This window comes from Sarcophilus harrisii, chromosome 2, assembly GCF_902635505.1.
Source record: "Sarcophilus harrisii chromosome 2, mSarHar1.11, whole genome shotgun sequence".
NCBI classification, from domain to species: Eukaryota; Metazoa; Chordata; class Mammalia; order Dasyuromorphia; family Dasyuridae; genus Sarcophilus; species Sarcophilus harrisii.
This window is the reverse complement of record NC_045427.1, coordinates 264844620-264863054: the sequence shown is the minus strand read 5'-3', so window position 1 is coordinate 264863054 and position 18435 is coordinate 264844620. Positions and strand designations below refer to the sequence as shown.

Below are 18435 nucleotides of genomic sequence, written 5' to 3'. Positions count from 1 at the left end.
GACCTCAGACACTTATTGGCAGTGTAACAATGTTACAGGGTAACTTAATGTTTGTCTCAGTTTCCTTATCTATTAAAATGAGAAGGAGATGGCAAGTCTCTCTAGTATTTCTGCCAAAAAAAATCCAAATGGGGTCATGGAGCATCTGACATACCTGAAAAACAACTGAGCAAACACTTTCCCCCACACCACAGATTTGGGTGAAGAATTTGGGATCTAATAAACTCTGAGACTTTGTCTTCCCTCTTTTCTCTACTCTAGGTCCACAGCCCACTGAGTCACTGGGAACCAAAGTGAGATTTGTCCCAACCAAGGCCAGAAATGGGAACCACTGGAGTGCTTTTGATCTTAGTACATATGAGAACTCACTCCAGGTGTCCCTGTCTTCTCCAGCTAATGCCATCATTGGTCGCTATCTTTTGAAAGTAGAGATCTCTCATCCATCAGTTCAGACTGAGTCTTATCTGCTTGGGGAGTTCATCCTGCTTTTTAACCCTTGGAGTTCAGGTAGGACTTGCTTACCAAGATTTAATGGCCACTAGATCCATTGTTTATGCATTACCCAAGAAAGTGTGAAAAATCCTGGGGATTTCTTATTAACCTAAGCAAAGACTCTTGTGAGGGGGTATCAGAGATAGGCTGGGTCAATTCCCCTGGTTCTAAACTGTTAGATTTAGAGGTAAAAGGTCACTGTTATTCCTTTTCACACAAAAATACAGAAAATATATTTTATATCATAGACTCTTGAAGAAAAATACCCAACTGCCTTTAGGGATATAGTACCGTAAGATCATATATTTAAAGATGGAAAAGACCACTAAGTTCATTTGTTCCAGTTTTATAGTTGAGAAACCTGAGAAGATAGAAGTTAAGGTGACATAGATGCCCTGTCTATTTATACCTGATTCCCAATACTGACATAACTTTAGCAATCCATTATTTTTTTTCTCATTTGAAAATGCCAGGATCATTTTTCTCATTTTCTCTATGAAAGTCTTGTATTCAGATAACCCTCCTGCTGGAATTCTTGCCCGGTTCCCCATTCCTTCCCCTCATGCCCTACCCCAAACCAGCTGCTAGAAGTCTTATTTACCTTCTACTGTGTATACATCTTGTATATATTTCTTTATGTACATGATATCTCCCCAATTAAAATGTAAACTTCTTTAAACAGGGAGTCTTTTTAAAACTTTTCTTTGTATTCCCAGCTCTTGGCACAGCACCTGGGACATAAAAAGTGCTTAATAAATAAATGCTTGTTGATTGCTAGATTAATTCAAACAAAAGGACCTTTCCTGACTCTTGCTATTTCTTCTCCTTTCTACTCTTCATTTTTCAGAGGATGAAGTCTACTTACCTAGTCAAACACAATTGCAGGAATATATTATGATGGACTATGGATTCATTTTTAAGGGGCATGAAAATTGGATTACTCCATGGCCTTGGAACTATGGACAGGTAATATCATAATGTGGATTGGCATATAATCCAGGAGTTTTCCAGGTGTGGTTTTAAGACTCCTGGCAAAGATGGAGAGTCTTCCAGATGGACCATGACCTGGCTTAAAATGTAAGTGTGGGATATGTAGTAATATATGTATATATGCATATATACATATATATACATATACACTATATATATATGTATGATATATGTTTTATATATACCTTTGTCATGAGTCTCAACTGGGCACATTTCATGGTGTTGACTTAAGCTTTCTCACGCTGAGGAATGGGAAGGAAGTTATAAGTTTAAAGGTGGAAAAAATCTTGTGTAGTTATAAGCAGAAATATCCTTCAAACAAGTCTAAGATCAAAAACTTGGGTTTTGAATTGCAGTATGCTAGAATAGAAAGACAACTAGTTTTGGAGGCAGAAGAACTGAGTTTAAATTCTGCCTTTGACTTTTATTATCCGTGTAATAATAGACAGTTGCTAAGCCTCTCTGAGCTTCAGTTTTTTCATTTGTAAAGTGAAGGGACTGGAATTTTTAAAAATACACATTTCTTTATGAATCATGTTGGGAGGACTGGATAATCTCTAATGTACTTCTTGACTTTAGATCTATGAGCCATAAATTGGGATTAAGGATCAGGTAGCTGAAGAGTCAGAAGGCAATAAACAAAAGCAAAGTCAAAACTAGAATCACCACAAAAATCTGGTGGGTTTTTTAGGTCTAGCATCTAGTTATAGTTGTTTATACCTATTTCATTAAAACCTGGCTCTCTCCTCTGGACATTACCTCCTGTGTAGCCTTCCACAATGAAGAATTTCTGAGTATCTGCTTCCAGTATGCTGAGTTCACAGGGGAAAGTCATGAAATGCTATTCTTCCTTTCACCTTCATTATGAATATCTGTGGACTAACCATCATCCACCCACTCACATTTGAGAGTTTTCAATCTCTTTTCTTCTTTACCACCAATGGCCAGCCAATTACTTAAGTCCCATAAATGGTACCACTATTTCTCCATATACATTATGTCTCTTCTTATGTCTGTTCCCACTACCATTATTTTAATATATACTCTGGATGCCACCTACCTGAACTAATGTGACAACTTCTTGGGGGGGGGTAGATTTTATTTTTTATACATGTAAAGATAGTTTTCGATATTTATTTTTTTATAAGATTTTGAGTTCCAGATTTTTCTTCCTGCTTTCCTCTTCCCTAAAGTGGCAAGCAATGTGATATAGATTATATATGTGCAATCACCTTAAATATATTTCCATATTAGTCACTAGTGAAGAAACAACACAAATGAGAAAAACTGTGAAAACCAAGAAAAACAAAAAAGTGAACATAGTATATTTTAATCTACATTCAAACTTCATAGTTCTTTCTATGAATGTGGATAGAATTTTCCATCATGTGTCTCTTGGAATCATCTTGGATCATTGCATTTCTGAGAAGAGCCGAGTCTATCATGGTTGATCATCACAAAATCATGTGGTTACCTTGTACAATGTTCTCCTGGTTCTGCTCATTTCACTCAGCATCAGCTCATGTAAATCTTTCCAGGTTTTTCTGAAATCTACCTGCTCATTATTTCTTATACAATAGTATTCTATCACAATCATATACCACAATTTGTTCAGCCGTTCCCCAATTGATAGGCATTCCCTCAATTTCCATTTTTTTTGCCACCACAAAAAGAGTTGCTATAAATATGATTGGGCATGTAATCCCTTTTCCCTTTATTTATGATATCTTTGGGATACAGACTTAGTAGTATTACTGCTGGATCAAAGACTATGCATAGCATTATTATCCTTTGGGCATAGTTCCAAATTGTTCTATCACATTGTTGTTTAGCCAGGATCAAGAATTGTTCATCTCTGGGATTTTCTTGGCCATTTGTGTCCCCATTTTACAGATGAGGAACTGAGGCAAATAAGGCTTTAATAACTTGCCCAGCATTGCACAGCCAATAAGTACCTGGATTTCAACTCAGAACTTGACTCCAAGCCCAGTGCTCTATCCCCTTTCCCACCCGGCTGTCCCACCTGTTACATATTAAATGCTTAGCGAATGTTTATTGATTGACTATATACAAGCATTAGAAGGCAAGAAGTTGAAGATGTAGTGATATGTGAGTAATGAATTGCACAATACCTAAAGTCAAGGTAAATAGTTTTCTATCAAAGATTTTTCAGCTTGTCATAAACATAGATCTAGGACCCGCAATGGCTCCCATAGCTCCCTTTTGGGGTCTTCAAGTTTCCGAGTAACTTTTCTCCCTCTTCCCCAGTCCTCCAACACCTATGGTCTTATTCAAATGGATCTCTTTTTACCATTAAATATATGTTCTGTGCTCTAGTCATAATGTTCTCCTTATTCCCTTTCCCGGAAACACACTCCATTCATTCTCAAGCTGCTTTCCCTGCTTGGGTTACTCTCCCTCCTCCCTCTGACTATTCAAATACTCTCCATTGGACAAGACCTTTTTCCTATACAAATTACTCTAAGCCACAAGGGTCTTTTCCTTATTTAAATTCTTATTGCTTTTATTTTTAAAATTCTTTAATTCATTTTGAACTTAAATACAAAACAAGAAAAAAAGAACATTTCCATATACACAGCAGAATATCAAGAGGGGATTCAATATAAAACAATAAATTTTTATTTCAAGCTTTTTTTTTGAAAACATATATAATAAATATAATACATTTTTAAAGCTAATCAGCTTTTCTGAGCTTCCTTTTAAGCTTTCTTTTGTTCTCTGCCATATTTTTAATTTAATATTTTCTTCTTTCTCCCTTCCCAGTCTGTCCTAAAGAAGGCTACAATTAAACATGAATATACATCTGTGTTTAATTATATATATATATTATATTTATGTATACATACACACACATATATGTAAGATCATACTGTACATATTTCTATGTGTCAGTTCTTTCTCTGTAGGTAGACAGCATCTTCTTTCACAGGTCCAAATCTTTCCATGTTTTTCCACAATCAATTAACTCATCATTTCTTATATCGCAGTATTCTATCACAATCATATACAACAACTTGTTTTGTCACTCTCTGATTGAAGGGCATCTATCATCTATCAATCTGATAGATGTAAAATGATTTCTCAAAATTGTTTTATTCTGCATTTTTCTAATCAATAATAATTTAGAGCATTTTTTCATATGGCTGTATATAATTTTGATTTCTTCATCAAAAAACTGCTTGTTCATATCTTTTGACATTTTGAAGAATGATTTCTATTCTTATAAATTTGATGAAATTCTTTATATGTTTGAGAAATTAAGATCTTTATCTGAGAGATTGTCTATAAAAGTTTTTCCCCCACAATTTTCTGCTTTCCCTCTAATGTTGGCCACATAGGTTTTAATTGTGCAAGAATTTTAAAATTTAAAATTATAAAAATTATCCATTTTATATCTCAAATGTTATCTTTTGTTTCTTCATAAATTATTCTCTTGCCCATTAGTCTAATAGGTAATATGTTCCATGTTCTAATTTTCTTGTGATATTTCTCTTTATATCTAGATTATGTGTTCATTTTATCTTGGTCCATTGTTTAAGATACTGGCCTATATCTAATTTCTGCCAGATTGTTTTTAGCTTTCCCAACAATTTTTATCAAATAATGAATTCTTATCCCCCAAACTTCAATCTTTATATTTGTCAAACACAGTATTACTCCTATGACTTTTATAATAACAGCTCTCGTTTTTAGAGGACTTTAAGATTTGTAAAATGGCTTCATTACAGTAATCACACGAGGTGAGAATTTAAATATTGCCATTTAACAAATAAGAAAACAGAAATTCTGAAAATAATGTGACATTCTGAGTCACAGTCATTCTGAGATTTCAATTGAAGTCTCAACTCAAAGATCAAGTGTTAATGTTGTTGTTATTGCATCTAGCTGGCGCAGTGGATAGAATGCCAAGCATGATTCAGGTCTGAGTTCAAATCTGGCCTCAGACAGTTACCAGTTGGGCAAGTCACTTAATCATGTTTGCCTCAGTTTCCTCATCTGAAAAATGAGCTGGAGAAAAGAATGGCAAACCATTCTAGTATCTCTACCAAGAAAACCTCAAAAGGAGCTACGAAGAGTCATTCATGACCAAACAATATTAATAATAACTCTTGGCTACAAGACTGCAATACTCTTTTCAATTATAGCATCTTGAATTATTGTCAGTATTCCATGTACCAACATTTAATTTTCTTCTAAGTGTTTTGTGCATTGGTTTTGTTTTCCTATCTGGACTCTACAAGCTCCTTGCAGGGAAGACCTACATCAGATGCCTTTTTGTACTCTCCAGAATGCCAAACATAATGTTAATACATAAAAAGTGTTCATTAGTTGAACTAGATGGCTTCTGAGTTTCTTTTGAGCTCTAGGTCATCTATGATTCCATGATCCTAAATAATTTTTGATAAGTTGACATATATAATGCTGTATTTCTTCATTCAACAAACATTTATTAATCTCCTACTACATTCAGGGAAACTGTAGGAGTTGGAACCTGGAAATACAAAGACAAAAATAGTCCCTGCCTCAAGGAGCATATGTTCTATGGGAAAGAGTCAGACTATACATAGATTAAGAAAACATGAAATATATGCATTTAAATACAAAGCAAGCAATTTTATAGGCAGAGAATAGTAATAACTGGGTGGATGGAGATCAAGAAAGGTTTTGTGTAGTAAATGACCCTTGAACTCAGGCTTGGAGGACCTAGGGATTCCAAGAAGCAGAGGTGAGTAGGGAAGAGCAAGTGGATCAGTTTGGATGAAATAAGGAGTGTATAAATGAGAAAAAGGTAAAATCAGTCTAGAAAGATAGACTGTGCAAAGCAGAAGAATTTGTATCTTATCTTAGAAGCAACAGAGAGCATCTGAGGCTTCTTGAAGAGGGGAATAATATGGCATATCAATCCCTTTGAGAATTTAGAAAATCTTGTTTTTCTATTTATATCTCCAGTACCTTGCACATACTAAGTACTAATAAATGCTTTTTATTCACTCATTCAATATCAATTTAGCAGTTCTGTCTTATTGGTTATTTACTGAAATGAAAATATATCTCTAAGAGCCTGTGCCAATGAGTTTAAGGATAAGAGCTAGCCTTTTCCTCCCCTTATCTCTTCATTTTTTTTCCCTTTGCAATCACCGGAAAGTTTGAAGATGACATTATAGACATCTGCTTTGAGATTCTGGACAAAAACCTGAATTTCTTAAGAAATCCCTCAAAGGACTATTCCCAGAGAAACAGCGTTATGTATGTCTGTAGGGTGGTGAGTGCTATGGTAAGGAAGAAATCAATTATTCTCTTCAATAGTCCTTTGTCCTTCCTCTCTTGCAGAATTGTCTAAATTTTTCCACCGTCATTCAAAAGCCAAATGTGTCCTTTTCAGATCAACAGCAATGATGACAGTGGGGTGTTACAGGGGAACTGGAGTGAGGATTACTCCAGAGGAGTCAACCCTTTGGAATGGAATGGGAGTGTTGCCATCTTGAGACAGTGGCACGCCACCGGAGGCCAGCCTGTGAAATACGGGCAATGCTGGGTCTTTGCAGCAGTGATGTGCACAGGTAGGAATCTTCAACCCTCTAAAGGGTTAAATGTCCTTGACCATCACTTCCCATACTACAAGGCTAGGTATGTGTAAGTATCAGTTAATTTTAGAATGATTAAATTATTTTCATGAAGTGATATATTAAAATGTTAGCTCTTTGTTCTTCCATTCATTTATTTATTCCTCCATTCATTTGACAAAATTTTACATTTCCCCCCCAGGGAAATGTAATAACTATACTTAAAGTACTCTGGTGATGTTCTTAAGCACTGTGCTAATTACAATTAGGAAGCAACTTAAATATATACACTGAGGTTTTGTTGCTATATTATTTTGCCTGATGATGATGATAGCCACCTTCCCCAACTCACATAGTCTTGAAATTCCCCTGTAAGGACTTTCATCATTCTTTCTTTACTCTGTGAACTCATGTTGCTTAGCATTTCTAGCTTTCTTAATCATTGGGGGCAGAGTTTCCTGGCCAAAGCAGGGCTCAATTCTTGAAGTATGTGCAGCAAACTCTGCCTTTTAACATTAACTCCACGGGAGTTCTGTTCCTAGAAATGAGTAATGGAAAAGTGGCTATTTAGTTCTCTGCTTCAGAGGGCACAGTGATAATCTCTGATACACATTCACCCAAGATCAGGAAATATTAGACATAAAAAAGAGAGAATAGAAATGGCCATGGTTTGAGGGCCACATGGATGTCCACTGGGGAGATAAGGAAATAATGCTGTAGTTATTATTGCCTCTTTCCCCACCCAGAGCAGTTCTAGTCTTATGTGAGAGAGAGACAGACAGAGAGACAGAGAGACAGAGACAGAGACACAGAGACAGAGACACAGAGAGAAAGAGAGAGAGAGATTTCCCCAGCCTTCTGTATTTCTTTCATGCTAGCTCAACAGCCAATTTTTCCTATAAGCAGTAAACTTTTAGGAAATAGTAAGGGATTACTTGTACCAATCCTGGAGTCAGGAAGGTCTGAGTTCAAATGTGACCTCAGACAGTTACTAGCTGTGTGACCTTTAATCCCCATTTGTATCAGTTCCTCATTTATAAAATGAGGATTTACTGAAGAAAGAAATGGCAAGTCGGTCCAGTATCTTTGCTAAGAAAACAACTTGCTTATACTCTGAAATGTAAAGGGTAAAGTTACCTCTCCACCATGCACTTACAAAAACTACTCCCTGGGTTGAAAGGAAGTGCTTCCTTTGACCAGTTCACTACTTCCAAATGATTTTTTAGATTTTAAGGGCAATTTCCATGAAGTACGTGCTTCTTTTTGGAAGAGCAAGTAGCTTGGATGGAACATAAAGTGTATAAGGGGGAGTAATATGAAAGTAATCCAGAGAGATGATTCACCAGAGTCTATCTTTCTGTTTCTCTGGGGACACAGAAATTTGGGACACAGATGGGCTCCCTTCTCCCCTGGTAGCGAGCAGAGCAGTTTCTAGGACAGAGAGATTGGCTTTTCCCCAAGACCCTGACATTTAGAGGACATTGATAGCACTTGCAGTATAAAAACAACTGTGCTTAGTACTTAGTTAGCAAGACTAATTAGTTAAAATAGGAAGCAGCCAGATGGTGTTTCTCCCATGGCCAAACCCCAGGGGAACTTCTCAATCTAGCCCTTGCCCTATGTTTTCCAATCATTACCGCAGTCCTCCCAACAACAGCCTTCGTGTCTCAGGAGAAATGGATTTGAGGAGTTCTTTTGTAACCTTGTTCAAACAAGCAGAATTTGCTTTGAGTAGAAGGGCCTGATATGCAAACAAGTGGTGAAACCGAAGCTGGGAAACTGCAAGATGGCAGCCCTCAGTCTGTAAGTCTTAGGAATATACAGCAGTATAGACAGAGGATGAGAGAGAAGGGACATGATTTCCAGTGCCATATGCCAAGTCACTGTAGTAAATCACAGTGCAGGCAGGGATCCCCTCCCAAAGGTGCCAGGGGGAAATGGAAAGGTACTGGAACAAATGAACACACAGAAAGTCTATTTACTGCTTGTGTGACTTTGGGCAAATGACCCAACCCCTATGGTTCTCCATTTCCTCATCTGTGGGGAGAAGTGTGGAGCACCTCTGAGGAGAGCCACAAAACAGTCCCCTGACCTCAAAAAGTCACACAGTTAATGGGGGAGACAACATAAAAACTATGTGAGAACAAGCTAGATTCAGGATAAATTAGAGATAGTCTCAGAGGAAAGGCACTAAAATTAAGAAAGACTGGGAGACACTTGTTGAAGGTGGGATTTTAGCTGGGATTTGAATTGTCAGTGATAGAGTCATACATTTGAGTGGGGATTTTGGGGGGAGGAGAGTTGATTATTTTCTCTGTGACAGTGACCTTTGGTAGAAAAAATGTTCCCCCTACTCTTTTTGATCTTTCACATCCAAGCAGAGAAGTTGGCTTCTGAAATCCCATGCCTTAGGGTTGGGATGGGAAAATCCCCCTACCAAATTCTACCCTTTGCTGCCAGCATTTGGAGGCAGGAGGGAGCGTGAATAGGTATCCCAAGCAAGGGCCAATCTGAATGCTTATTATATGATTTTTACCCTCCTTATAATCTGAGAATTAGACTCTAAACCAAATGATCTTTATTTTAATAATTAATCATAATAATAAACTTTAAATGAAGTCAGTTCCTATCAACTCTTTTCTTTCTCTCCAGTGATGAGATGCCTGGGAGTTCCAACCCGAGTAATTACCAATTTCCGATCCGCACATAATACAGATGGCAACCTGACCATTGACATGTTCTACGATAAACATGCAGAAATGATGCCATGGGAGAGAAGAGATAAAATATGGTAAGGCCAGATTACGTAAAACTTTGTATTCTGCCTAGGAAGGGGGTTGAAGATTGTTCAGGATCAAATTCCATCCCTGGCTTTTGGTTGTTGTTGTTTTTTTAATCTAATTTCTTGGTTGGACTATGGAATTGGTCCAGCATGTGGGGATACCTTCATAAAAATTATTGGAAATCCAAGTTGAGATTATGACCCATAATTAATTCCAAAAGAATAAAGTTATAAATGAGAAGCAAAACCTATTAGCTGAGTGACATTGGAAAGTCACAACTCCCAACCTCAGTTTCTTCATATTTAAAATAAGAGGGCTGCCTCAGTGACCTTCATAATCCCTTCCAGCTCTAAATTTATAATCTTATTTTACATCATTGTCAGAATAGTTTTCTTTAGTGTGATGTCTGTAAATATCTTATTTGACTGACTTTTTGTTCAATCCTTTCTTTTGTTTTTCTCTTTTAATAGCCAGAGACATAAGCGTCTTTTTGGCTTCTTTCTTAGAATAAAACTATATTGACAATAATGAATCTTTGGATGAAGCAATATTCATTTATATTCCAGAGGAAACGGAAATAAAGAATACTGGGCAAACTAAGAATTTAGGTCGTTTCTAGATGAATTTATCTGTGACGGAAGAAACAATTCTCTTTATTCGGCAGCAGAGGGCGCTGATTGCTCACGTTTTAGACCATTTAATAGGATAGGGTCAGTATAGATGTCCCACAGCATTATAAAGCAGCAATTTCTTTTAAAATTGAATTTCTTTCTGAAAAAATTCTGGATAACAAATGTCAAGTAAAATTAGCATTTCTATACACATGGGAGAACAGAAAAAGAAGATTGTACATGAAACCTAAATATTATATGCTTTTGCTTTTTTTTCCCAATTAAAAAGAAAATGTGTGTGTGTGTGTGTGTGTGTGTGTGTGTGTGTGTGTGTGTATACAGAGACAGATAGATATAAAGAAAGGTAGATAGATAGATACATACACAGATAGATATCTTAAAGATTTTCAAACTGCTTTGAAGGAATTTGAAGAAATCTTCCCAATAATCCTGAGAAGTAAGTGTTATTATTAGTCCTATTTTATTATTGAAAAAACTGAGGAAAACAAAAGTTAAGTGACTTGCCCACTGGGAGGCCACATTTCTCTTGACTCCAGGTACAGTGATATAATAGTAATAGTTAATAAATTCAACATAGAACTTTCAGAGCTGATCTGCTTGCCTATAACTCTTTCTATGCTACCTTCTGTACATTTTTTAAAAGTTTTAAGCACCTCCTTTTATTTTTCTTTCTTTTTTTGGGGGGGATGAGTTTATTATATCCATAATATTTTTTCCCTCCAACTGCTCCATTCCAATAAAAGAAGACAAAAGAAAAGCAAAATCCTTATAACAAATATACATATTCAAACAAAACATATTCGCATATTGGCCATATCTGAAAAGTATATCTTATTCTGAATCTTGAGTAAAAGGCAGTAATTTCTTCCTTCCTTCCTTTCTTCCTTCCTTTCTTTTTTCCTTCCTTCCTTTCTTTTTTTTCTTGGGGAGGGGAAAGCTACAAGAGATATATGACTTACCAAGGGTCACACAGCTAAGGCTGGATTTGAATTCTGGTCTTCCACTGCATGGCACCGAGCTGCCCTGTAAGGCAGCAATTTCAATTCAACAAATATTTATTAGTCTATTGCTAATTTGCAGCTTAATGTATAGAAAGCTGTCTTTGAAGTAAGGAAGATCTGAATTCAATATCTACCTCTGTGTGACCTTACCAAGTCATTTAACTTCTAAGTGCTCTAAGAGTTAAGTTGAAGAAAAGGTGTCAATTTGCAATAATGGAGAGAGTTTCTTCCCCTGGGAGTTTCCTATGAATGAAATCACAACTCTAGTTCCTCTCCCTTATTCCTATCATTAACTTGATCTATTTCCTATCTCCTTTGCTTCCAAATCAGCCTATGGTTTGTTCCGCTATAGTAAAAGGAGAACTCTTAGAATCATAGCCATTTAGTCCATCCCTTCACATTCTATAGTTGAGAAAATTGAGGTTGAGAGGTAAAGTGACCTGCCCAGTGTCATGCAGGTAATGCAGAGCAAAGGCAAGATTCAAGCCCAAGTTCCCTTGCTTATTCTGTGACACTGTCCTACATTTGGAATAAAAAAATCTAGAGCTGGAAGGAATCTTCAAGTTCTCACTCCTTCATTTTACAGATGATCCCAAAAGGCTGATTTGACTTCAATCTCCCAAGTAATAACAGACCTGAGATTTGAACTCAGGTCTTCAGACTTCAAATGCTAGGGAGTTTCTTGATGATTCTATGTCAAAGAGAATAAACTTGAACTTGGCTGTTATTCCTCAATGACATTCAAGATTAGCCCTTTGTCCTCTTCCTACTCACAAGCCATGGTCATCAACATCCCAATGAGGTGATGGTGGGAAATACACTGGCATGCCTTCCTTTTCCATAGACAATGGGCTCTGATGGATCCATGTGAGTCTTTGTAATCACCTTCTTATTTTGTTGAATTTCAATCCTGAATATTCTTCCACAGGAATTTCCACGTTTGGAATGAATGCTGGATGACCAGAAAAGATCTCCCACCAGGATATGATGGATGGCAGGTCCTAGACCCAACTCCTCAGGAAACTAGTAGAGGTAAGTAAGGTATCACTCTAAGAGGAACTCAACCGTCAATCCCATTGGGACCAAAAGAAAAGATTCTTCAGAAAAAAAAAACAGCTTCTCCAACTCTCTCTTTTATTCTCTCCTTCACTCCTTCATCCCCCTTCCCTCCTCACCTTCCTCTACCAATATCTACTTTTTTCCCTGATGGAAAAACAGAGAAGAACATCAAGGCAGGTGGCTAGAAAAGTGAGGAAGGAATTGAGGTGGAAGTTATGTGGCAGATCTTGGAGGGGGGGTCATGTAAAAGTAAAAGATCACTTAATGTATATTTTCAAAGTCACTCAGAGCTTAGAATGCTGAAATAGTTAGTCCAGGGGTCACATAACAAAGGGAATTTAACATCAAGCCTTTTTGACCCCAAGTCCAATGTTCTACCTCCTCACCATATACAACTTTTCTGATGATTCCCATTTCTGTGGTTCCTTACAGTTAATAAAATATTTTTCTTAACGATAACATAGATTTTCAAATATGGTCACTGTGTGGATTAATTTTAATTGTGTAAAACTCCTTCAACCCCTAACCCTTTGTGTTTTTAATTGGGAAGAAGAAAGGGAAGTTAATGGAAGGTGGAGTTAATTTAAAATATATGATGATGATGATGTTTTAAAGGGCCATTGTAATATTTTAAATTCTCCTAAGGAAAGTTCAATTATTCAGCTAGTAACATGAGAAGCAGAACTGCTTTGAGGTGAAAGTAGAATTATATATTTAAAGCAAGTGATATGAAGTAGAATTCCTATTTGGGGAAGACATGTTTTGATTTATATATGAAAATTTTATGTTTAAACTTAACTAAATAAATAGTTATAATTTAGAAATGTTTTCCTCGCTGTAATGATATGAGGTGGGTAATACAAGTATTTCCCCCATTTTACAGATGGAAAAAACAGAGGAAACAGAATTGAAATGCGTGTGTCAGGCTATGATCTCCCACTCTGACTCTGGCTCTATTACTGAGTCCCCCATATGGCCCACTGTCAGTTTGTTCTTCCAATTCTTTGGGGGGCATTTTCTTTCTATTCTTTCCCTCTATCATACTCACTTCCCCCAGTTGGAGAGCATGGCACCTTTCCTGTGTCTCTCCCCAACTCCAATCTTCCTTAGGAATATTCTGCTGTGGACCAGCCTCTGTCAAAGCTATCAAAGAAGGGGACATCCAACTAGCTTATGACACACCTTTCGTGTTTGCTGAGGTGAATGCGGATGAAGTCATCTGGCTCAAAGACTATGGTCAAGTGATGGAGATCCTTTCCCACAACACTAGTGCCATTGGGAAAAAAATAAGCACCAAGATGGTGGGCTCTGACAAACGCCAGGATGTCACCAACTTCTACAAGTACCCTGAAGGTATGTGGGGTCCCTGGGAATTGGGGAAGTGGGTCCTTTATATTTTTTGCTGTGAATGTTCACTTAGCTCTCTTACTTTATGCCATCCCTCGAATGCTAGGCTTGGAGTCAGGAAGATCTGAGTTCCAGTTCAGCCTCAGGCAGTTGCTAGCTATGAGACCCTAGACAGTGACTTAATTCTGTTTATCTCAGTTTTCTCTTCTGTCAAAAGAGCCGGAGAGGGAATTGACAAACTACATTACTAGTAGGAGTGGGAGTAGTAGCCAAGAAAATCCCTAATGGGTCACAAAGAGTTATACATGGATAAAATGACTGAACAACAACAAATTGATATTTATCAGTTAATCAGCAAGCATTTATTAAGTGCCTACTGTTGTATGAAGCACTGTGCTGCTCAGTCCTGAGTTATCAAAGGAAAAAACCGAGAGCTCCTGCCCGCAAGAGGCTTACATTTTCTTGAAGGCAGCAGGTAGGAAAGAACAAGTATTTGTTGTTGTTCAATTGTTCAATCATATCTGACTCTTCATGACCCCAAAGAAATAAGTACAAAATACAAGTATTTTGTATATTTCCCAACCTAATAAGTGTTAGGTAATTTGAGTGAGGTGTAACCACCAGCTACTGGGTAGGGGGTGGATCAGGAAAAGTCTCAGGTAGGAGGTGACCCTTGAGCTGAGCTTTGAAGGAAGCAAGAGATTTTAATAAATAGAGGCTGGGAGAATAATACTGGGGTACAGTCTAGATGGTCTCTGAGATCCTTCCAGCTCTAGCTCTGTGACTATCTGGTATTCCAAACAAGGATAATGAATTTCATGTCTGGAGAAAGCCCCAGGAATGTCACTTGTAAAGAGCAGCAAGAGGGCTAGTCTGGTTGGGTTATAGAAAACATAAAAGGGAATAATATGTTATAAGTCTTCAAAGATAGAATGGAGCCAGAATGTGAAAAGCTTTAAATGCCAATAGAGGAATTTATTTTATTCTAGAGGAAATGGGGAAATCCTAGAGCTTTTTAAGTAAATGAGTGACTTGGTCAGACGGGCTATAGATCTATGGTATTGTTTTATGGTGGATAGAATGATGTCACCTTGTCCACAACGCTTACCACTGCTGGGAGTGAAGGTGAACTTTTAATATTCAGAAAATGAGAGAGCATTGCACTCCATTGGAAAAGATTAGATGGGAGGGAATCAGGCTCAGGATAGGTTTACTTTAAAACTCCACAAATTTTCTTTGAATTTAGTAACCAATTAAGAAATTTAGAAGTCAGATGAATTTGTTAAATGTTACAATGAATTTGTTAAATTTCACAATGTTAAATGTGTCTGGTCAATAAACATTTATTAAATGCTTCCTCTTACTGTGGAAAGAAGAGCAGCGAGATACCTCATGCAGGAAATTTGTTTTCTTGCTTTCCTAAGCAGGGTTTGTAACTCTCCTCCTGGACATACATTTCTTTTCTACATATTTATTCCATGACTCTTTTGAACTTGGGGATTTTTTTGACTTGATATTAATGTGTGAGCAGATAAAACCCAAAAGTTATAACTTGCTTCTTTCTGGTCTTTCTTTGAAAGTAAATCCACAATCACAACATAACATTTTCACGTGTTTAGTTGTTGTTCATTTGAATTTTGTTTTCATACTCATTTTCTTTCCTTTATGATCTGATTTTTCTTATGCAGAAAGATAATTGTATAAATGTTTACAGAGATTGCATTTAACATATATTTTAACATATATAACATATATTGCATTGCTTGCCATCTACGGAGGGGGTGGAGAGAAGAAGGGAAAAATTTGGAACACAAGGCTATGCAAGGGTCAATGTTGAAAAATTATCCATGCATATGTTTTGAAAATAAAAAGTTTTCCAAAAAAAAGTAAATACACTGAATTAAAACAGAGAAAGTATACAGGGAACTATTTAGCTCAAAAACAAATATTGTTCATTCCAATGAGAATAAGCTGAAGCAGATAATTATTTTGTATTAGGAACTTTCCTTTAACAACTTCTAATAGGCAGCTAGTAATGAGGCAGTTACAGTTAGGCTTGGAACAGGAAGAAATGAGTGTGTGTATGTGTGTATGTGTACAGAAATTTCTTGAGAGTAAGGATTGCTTCATTATTTTTGTCTTTGTATAAATACATGAGTACCTATATAGGTATATGCTTAGATATATAGATCAACATACAAAAATAAATAGATATCATTATCACCCCTTACTTTCCCAGGTAGATATCTTAAAAGATTTTTTTTGTCTCTTCCTTTTTCAGTCTGTCCTTGCTAATATAACATCTACATATACAATTTAGACAAATGCATAAAATGTTATTAAAGATCTCTCAGATATCTTCTTCAAGATCAGCCTAATATACTGTGAAAATGGTGCATGGAACATAGGAGAAGAGAAGTTGTTAGGGACAATTTAGATCATATTCTGCCAAGTTCTGTTCTGGGAATTATAGATTGACCTTGAAAAATTTTGTGGGTCTAGCTTCTTTTCATTTTGGGTAAAGTTCAATTTCAGAACTGTCAGTTCATCCAATAATTCTTTTATATTAGCTGAAGAGGATATAATTGCAGAAGAAAGTAGCAAGTCACTTAGGTATCTGTGTCTAGAAAATCCTAAATGGGTTCACAGAGAGGCAGACATATTTGAAATGACCGAAGGAGAGTAATAGACCTGTGGTCAACCAACTAGGACCTGCCCTTTTCAAGAAAGGAAAACAATTGGGGGAGGGGAGAAGAGGGATAACTATTTATAAAACTCCTACCAAGTTCCAGGCACTATGCTGAATGCTTTTATCAATCTCATATGATTTTATTTGATCCTCACAACAATCTGGGAGGTAGGTGTTATTATTATCCTGATTATATAATTGAGGAAACTGAGGCAAACAGAGATGAATTGACCAATGCACTGGGGCAAAACCCTATTATCCCATGATCCTTATGACCCTGAATCAAATTACTACTGTGACTTTAACATATTTTTCAGTTTAAAAATAGTCCACTGATAATGATCAGATGGAAAGGAGAACATGGTTAAAGGAAAATAGGGACTTCTTCTTAAATACTTTTAAAAAGTGTTGGGGTTGGAAACTAGAAATGGAATTTTTTTGGGAGGGGGATAGAGTGAGAAAGATAGGATTTCTATATAAGTTATTCTACATGGAGCAATTTATATTTGTAATTTATAATATAAAAATGTACAATTATAATATTTATCATATATTAATTTTATATAATATATGGCTTGTAGTTGTCATACATTATATATAAATATATTTATAATCATATTTATAATATAATCATTTATAATTTTTCACCAGAGTTGTATGTAGGGACTTCCTAATGAAGAACTTCCTTTATCAATGCAGATCAGTACCTTTTCTGCAGTTCAGAGTCTTTGAGGGACTTGCCAGGGGTTGACAGATAAAAATTGAGGGTCACACAGTCCCTATTTCACAGGTGAGAACTGAATTTAGGTCTTCTTACTGTGAGGCTGCTAGCTCTCTCTCCTCTACACCATCTAGTGTTTTGTTCAAGATTCTCCCCTCTCACTTTTCTTCCCTTCCATCCAGACTCAGCCTCCCTCACCAGGCTGAACTTAAAGGTCTTTCAAGGAGCTCCACTTGGGTTAAAATTTGCCCAGTTCTACTCAGTAAGTCTCAGGAAGAGGGAAAAAAAGAGGAAGGGGGGGAAGGAGCCATGCAGTCCTTCCTTCCTGTTGCTTTTGGTACTTCTTTGCAGAAGCAATATAAATCCTCTATTTCATTAGTAACTGAAGACATACAGTTATTACACTATAGACTATTTTATCTGCTTCCCCGAAATTTTGTTAGTGTCTATTATATGTTTTTACATAATTATTAATCATTTCTAAGACTTCTTCTTTGATATACTCATTATTTCAAATTTTATTATTAAATCTCTTTTTAGGGCTATTTTTTCTCATGTGTTGCTTAAACTGATATAATCGGCATTATTAGTGCCAGTTAGCAATTTACAATGCATTCTGGCAAGCTCCTTTCTATAAGGTTATAACTTGATATAAAATCAGTTTTTGAAGAGGAAATCATGACCCCATAGTCATAATTTGATTAATTTGTAGTTGTTTTTTTTGGGGGGGGAGAGGCACAATGATAACACAAAGAAAACAAATGTGTCAGTCTAGGAAATGGGTAGAATTATAAATCTTGTAATATTCCCTTATATTAATATAAATCAAAATTTATTTTAACTATTCTGTGATCATTAGACATATAGTTTACATTTCCTTTTTGTTTTAAATGAAATGTCTACATAAACAGGGTTTTTCCTCTCACTCTTATTTAATTTTTATTTTTTGGATAACCATTTAGAAAATTAGAACATCAAGAAAGCCAAAGTAAAAAGAAAAGAGGAAATCATCAAAATTAGAGAGAAATGAATGTTGAAGTTCTCCTAGACAATAGTAAATTATTTTTTAAAAAATCATTCCTTATAATTAAATTAGATTTATACAAGGGATACAAGGAAAGTGAATAGAGGTTAGG

At 36.2% G+C, this 18435-nt stretch overlaps 1 protein-coding gene across 1 annotated transcript in view; it reads left to right on the top strand.

The window, feature by feature from the left end:
- TGM7 (transglutaminase 7) overlaps positions 1–18435 on the top strand; it is a 35630-nt gene that overhangs the window by 11599 nt on the left and 5596 nt on the right. The window contains exons 3-9 of the mRNA XM_023500710.2: positions 262–507; positions 1340–1458; positions 6650–6778; positions 6887–7064; positions 9720–9858; positions 12412–12515; positions 13653–13895. Of these exons, the coding sequence (XP_023356478.1) occupies positions 262–507; positions 1340–1458; positions 6650–6778; positions 6887–7064; positions 9720–9858; positions 12412–12515; positions 13653–13895 (1158 nt within the window). The remainder of the gene's footprint in view (positions 1–261; positions 508–1339; positions 1459–6649; positions 6779–6886; positions 7065–9719; positions 9859–12411; positions 12516–13652; positions 13896–18435) is intronic.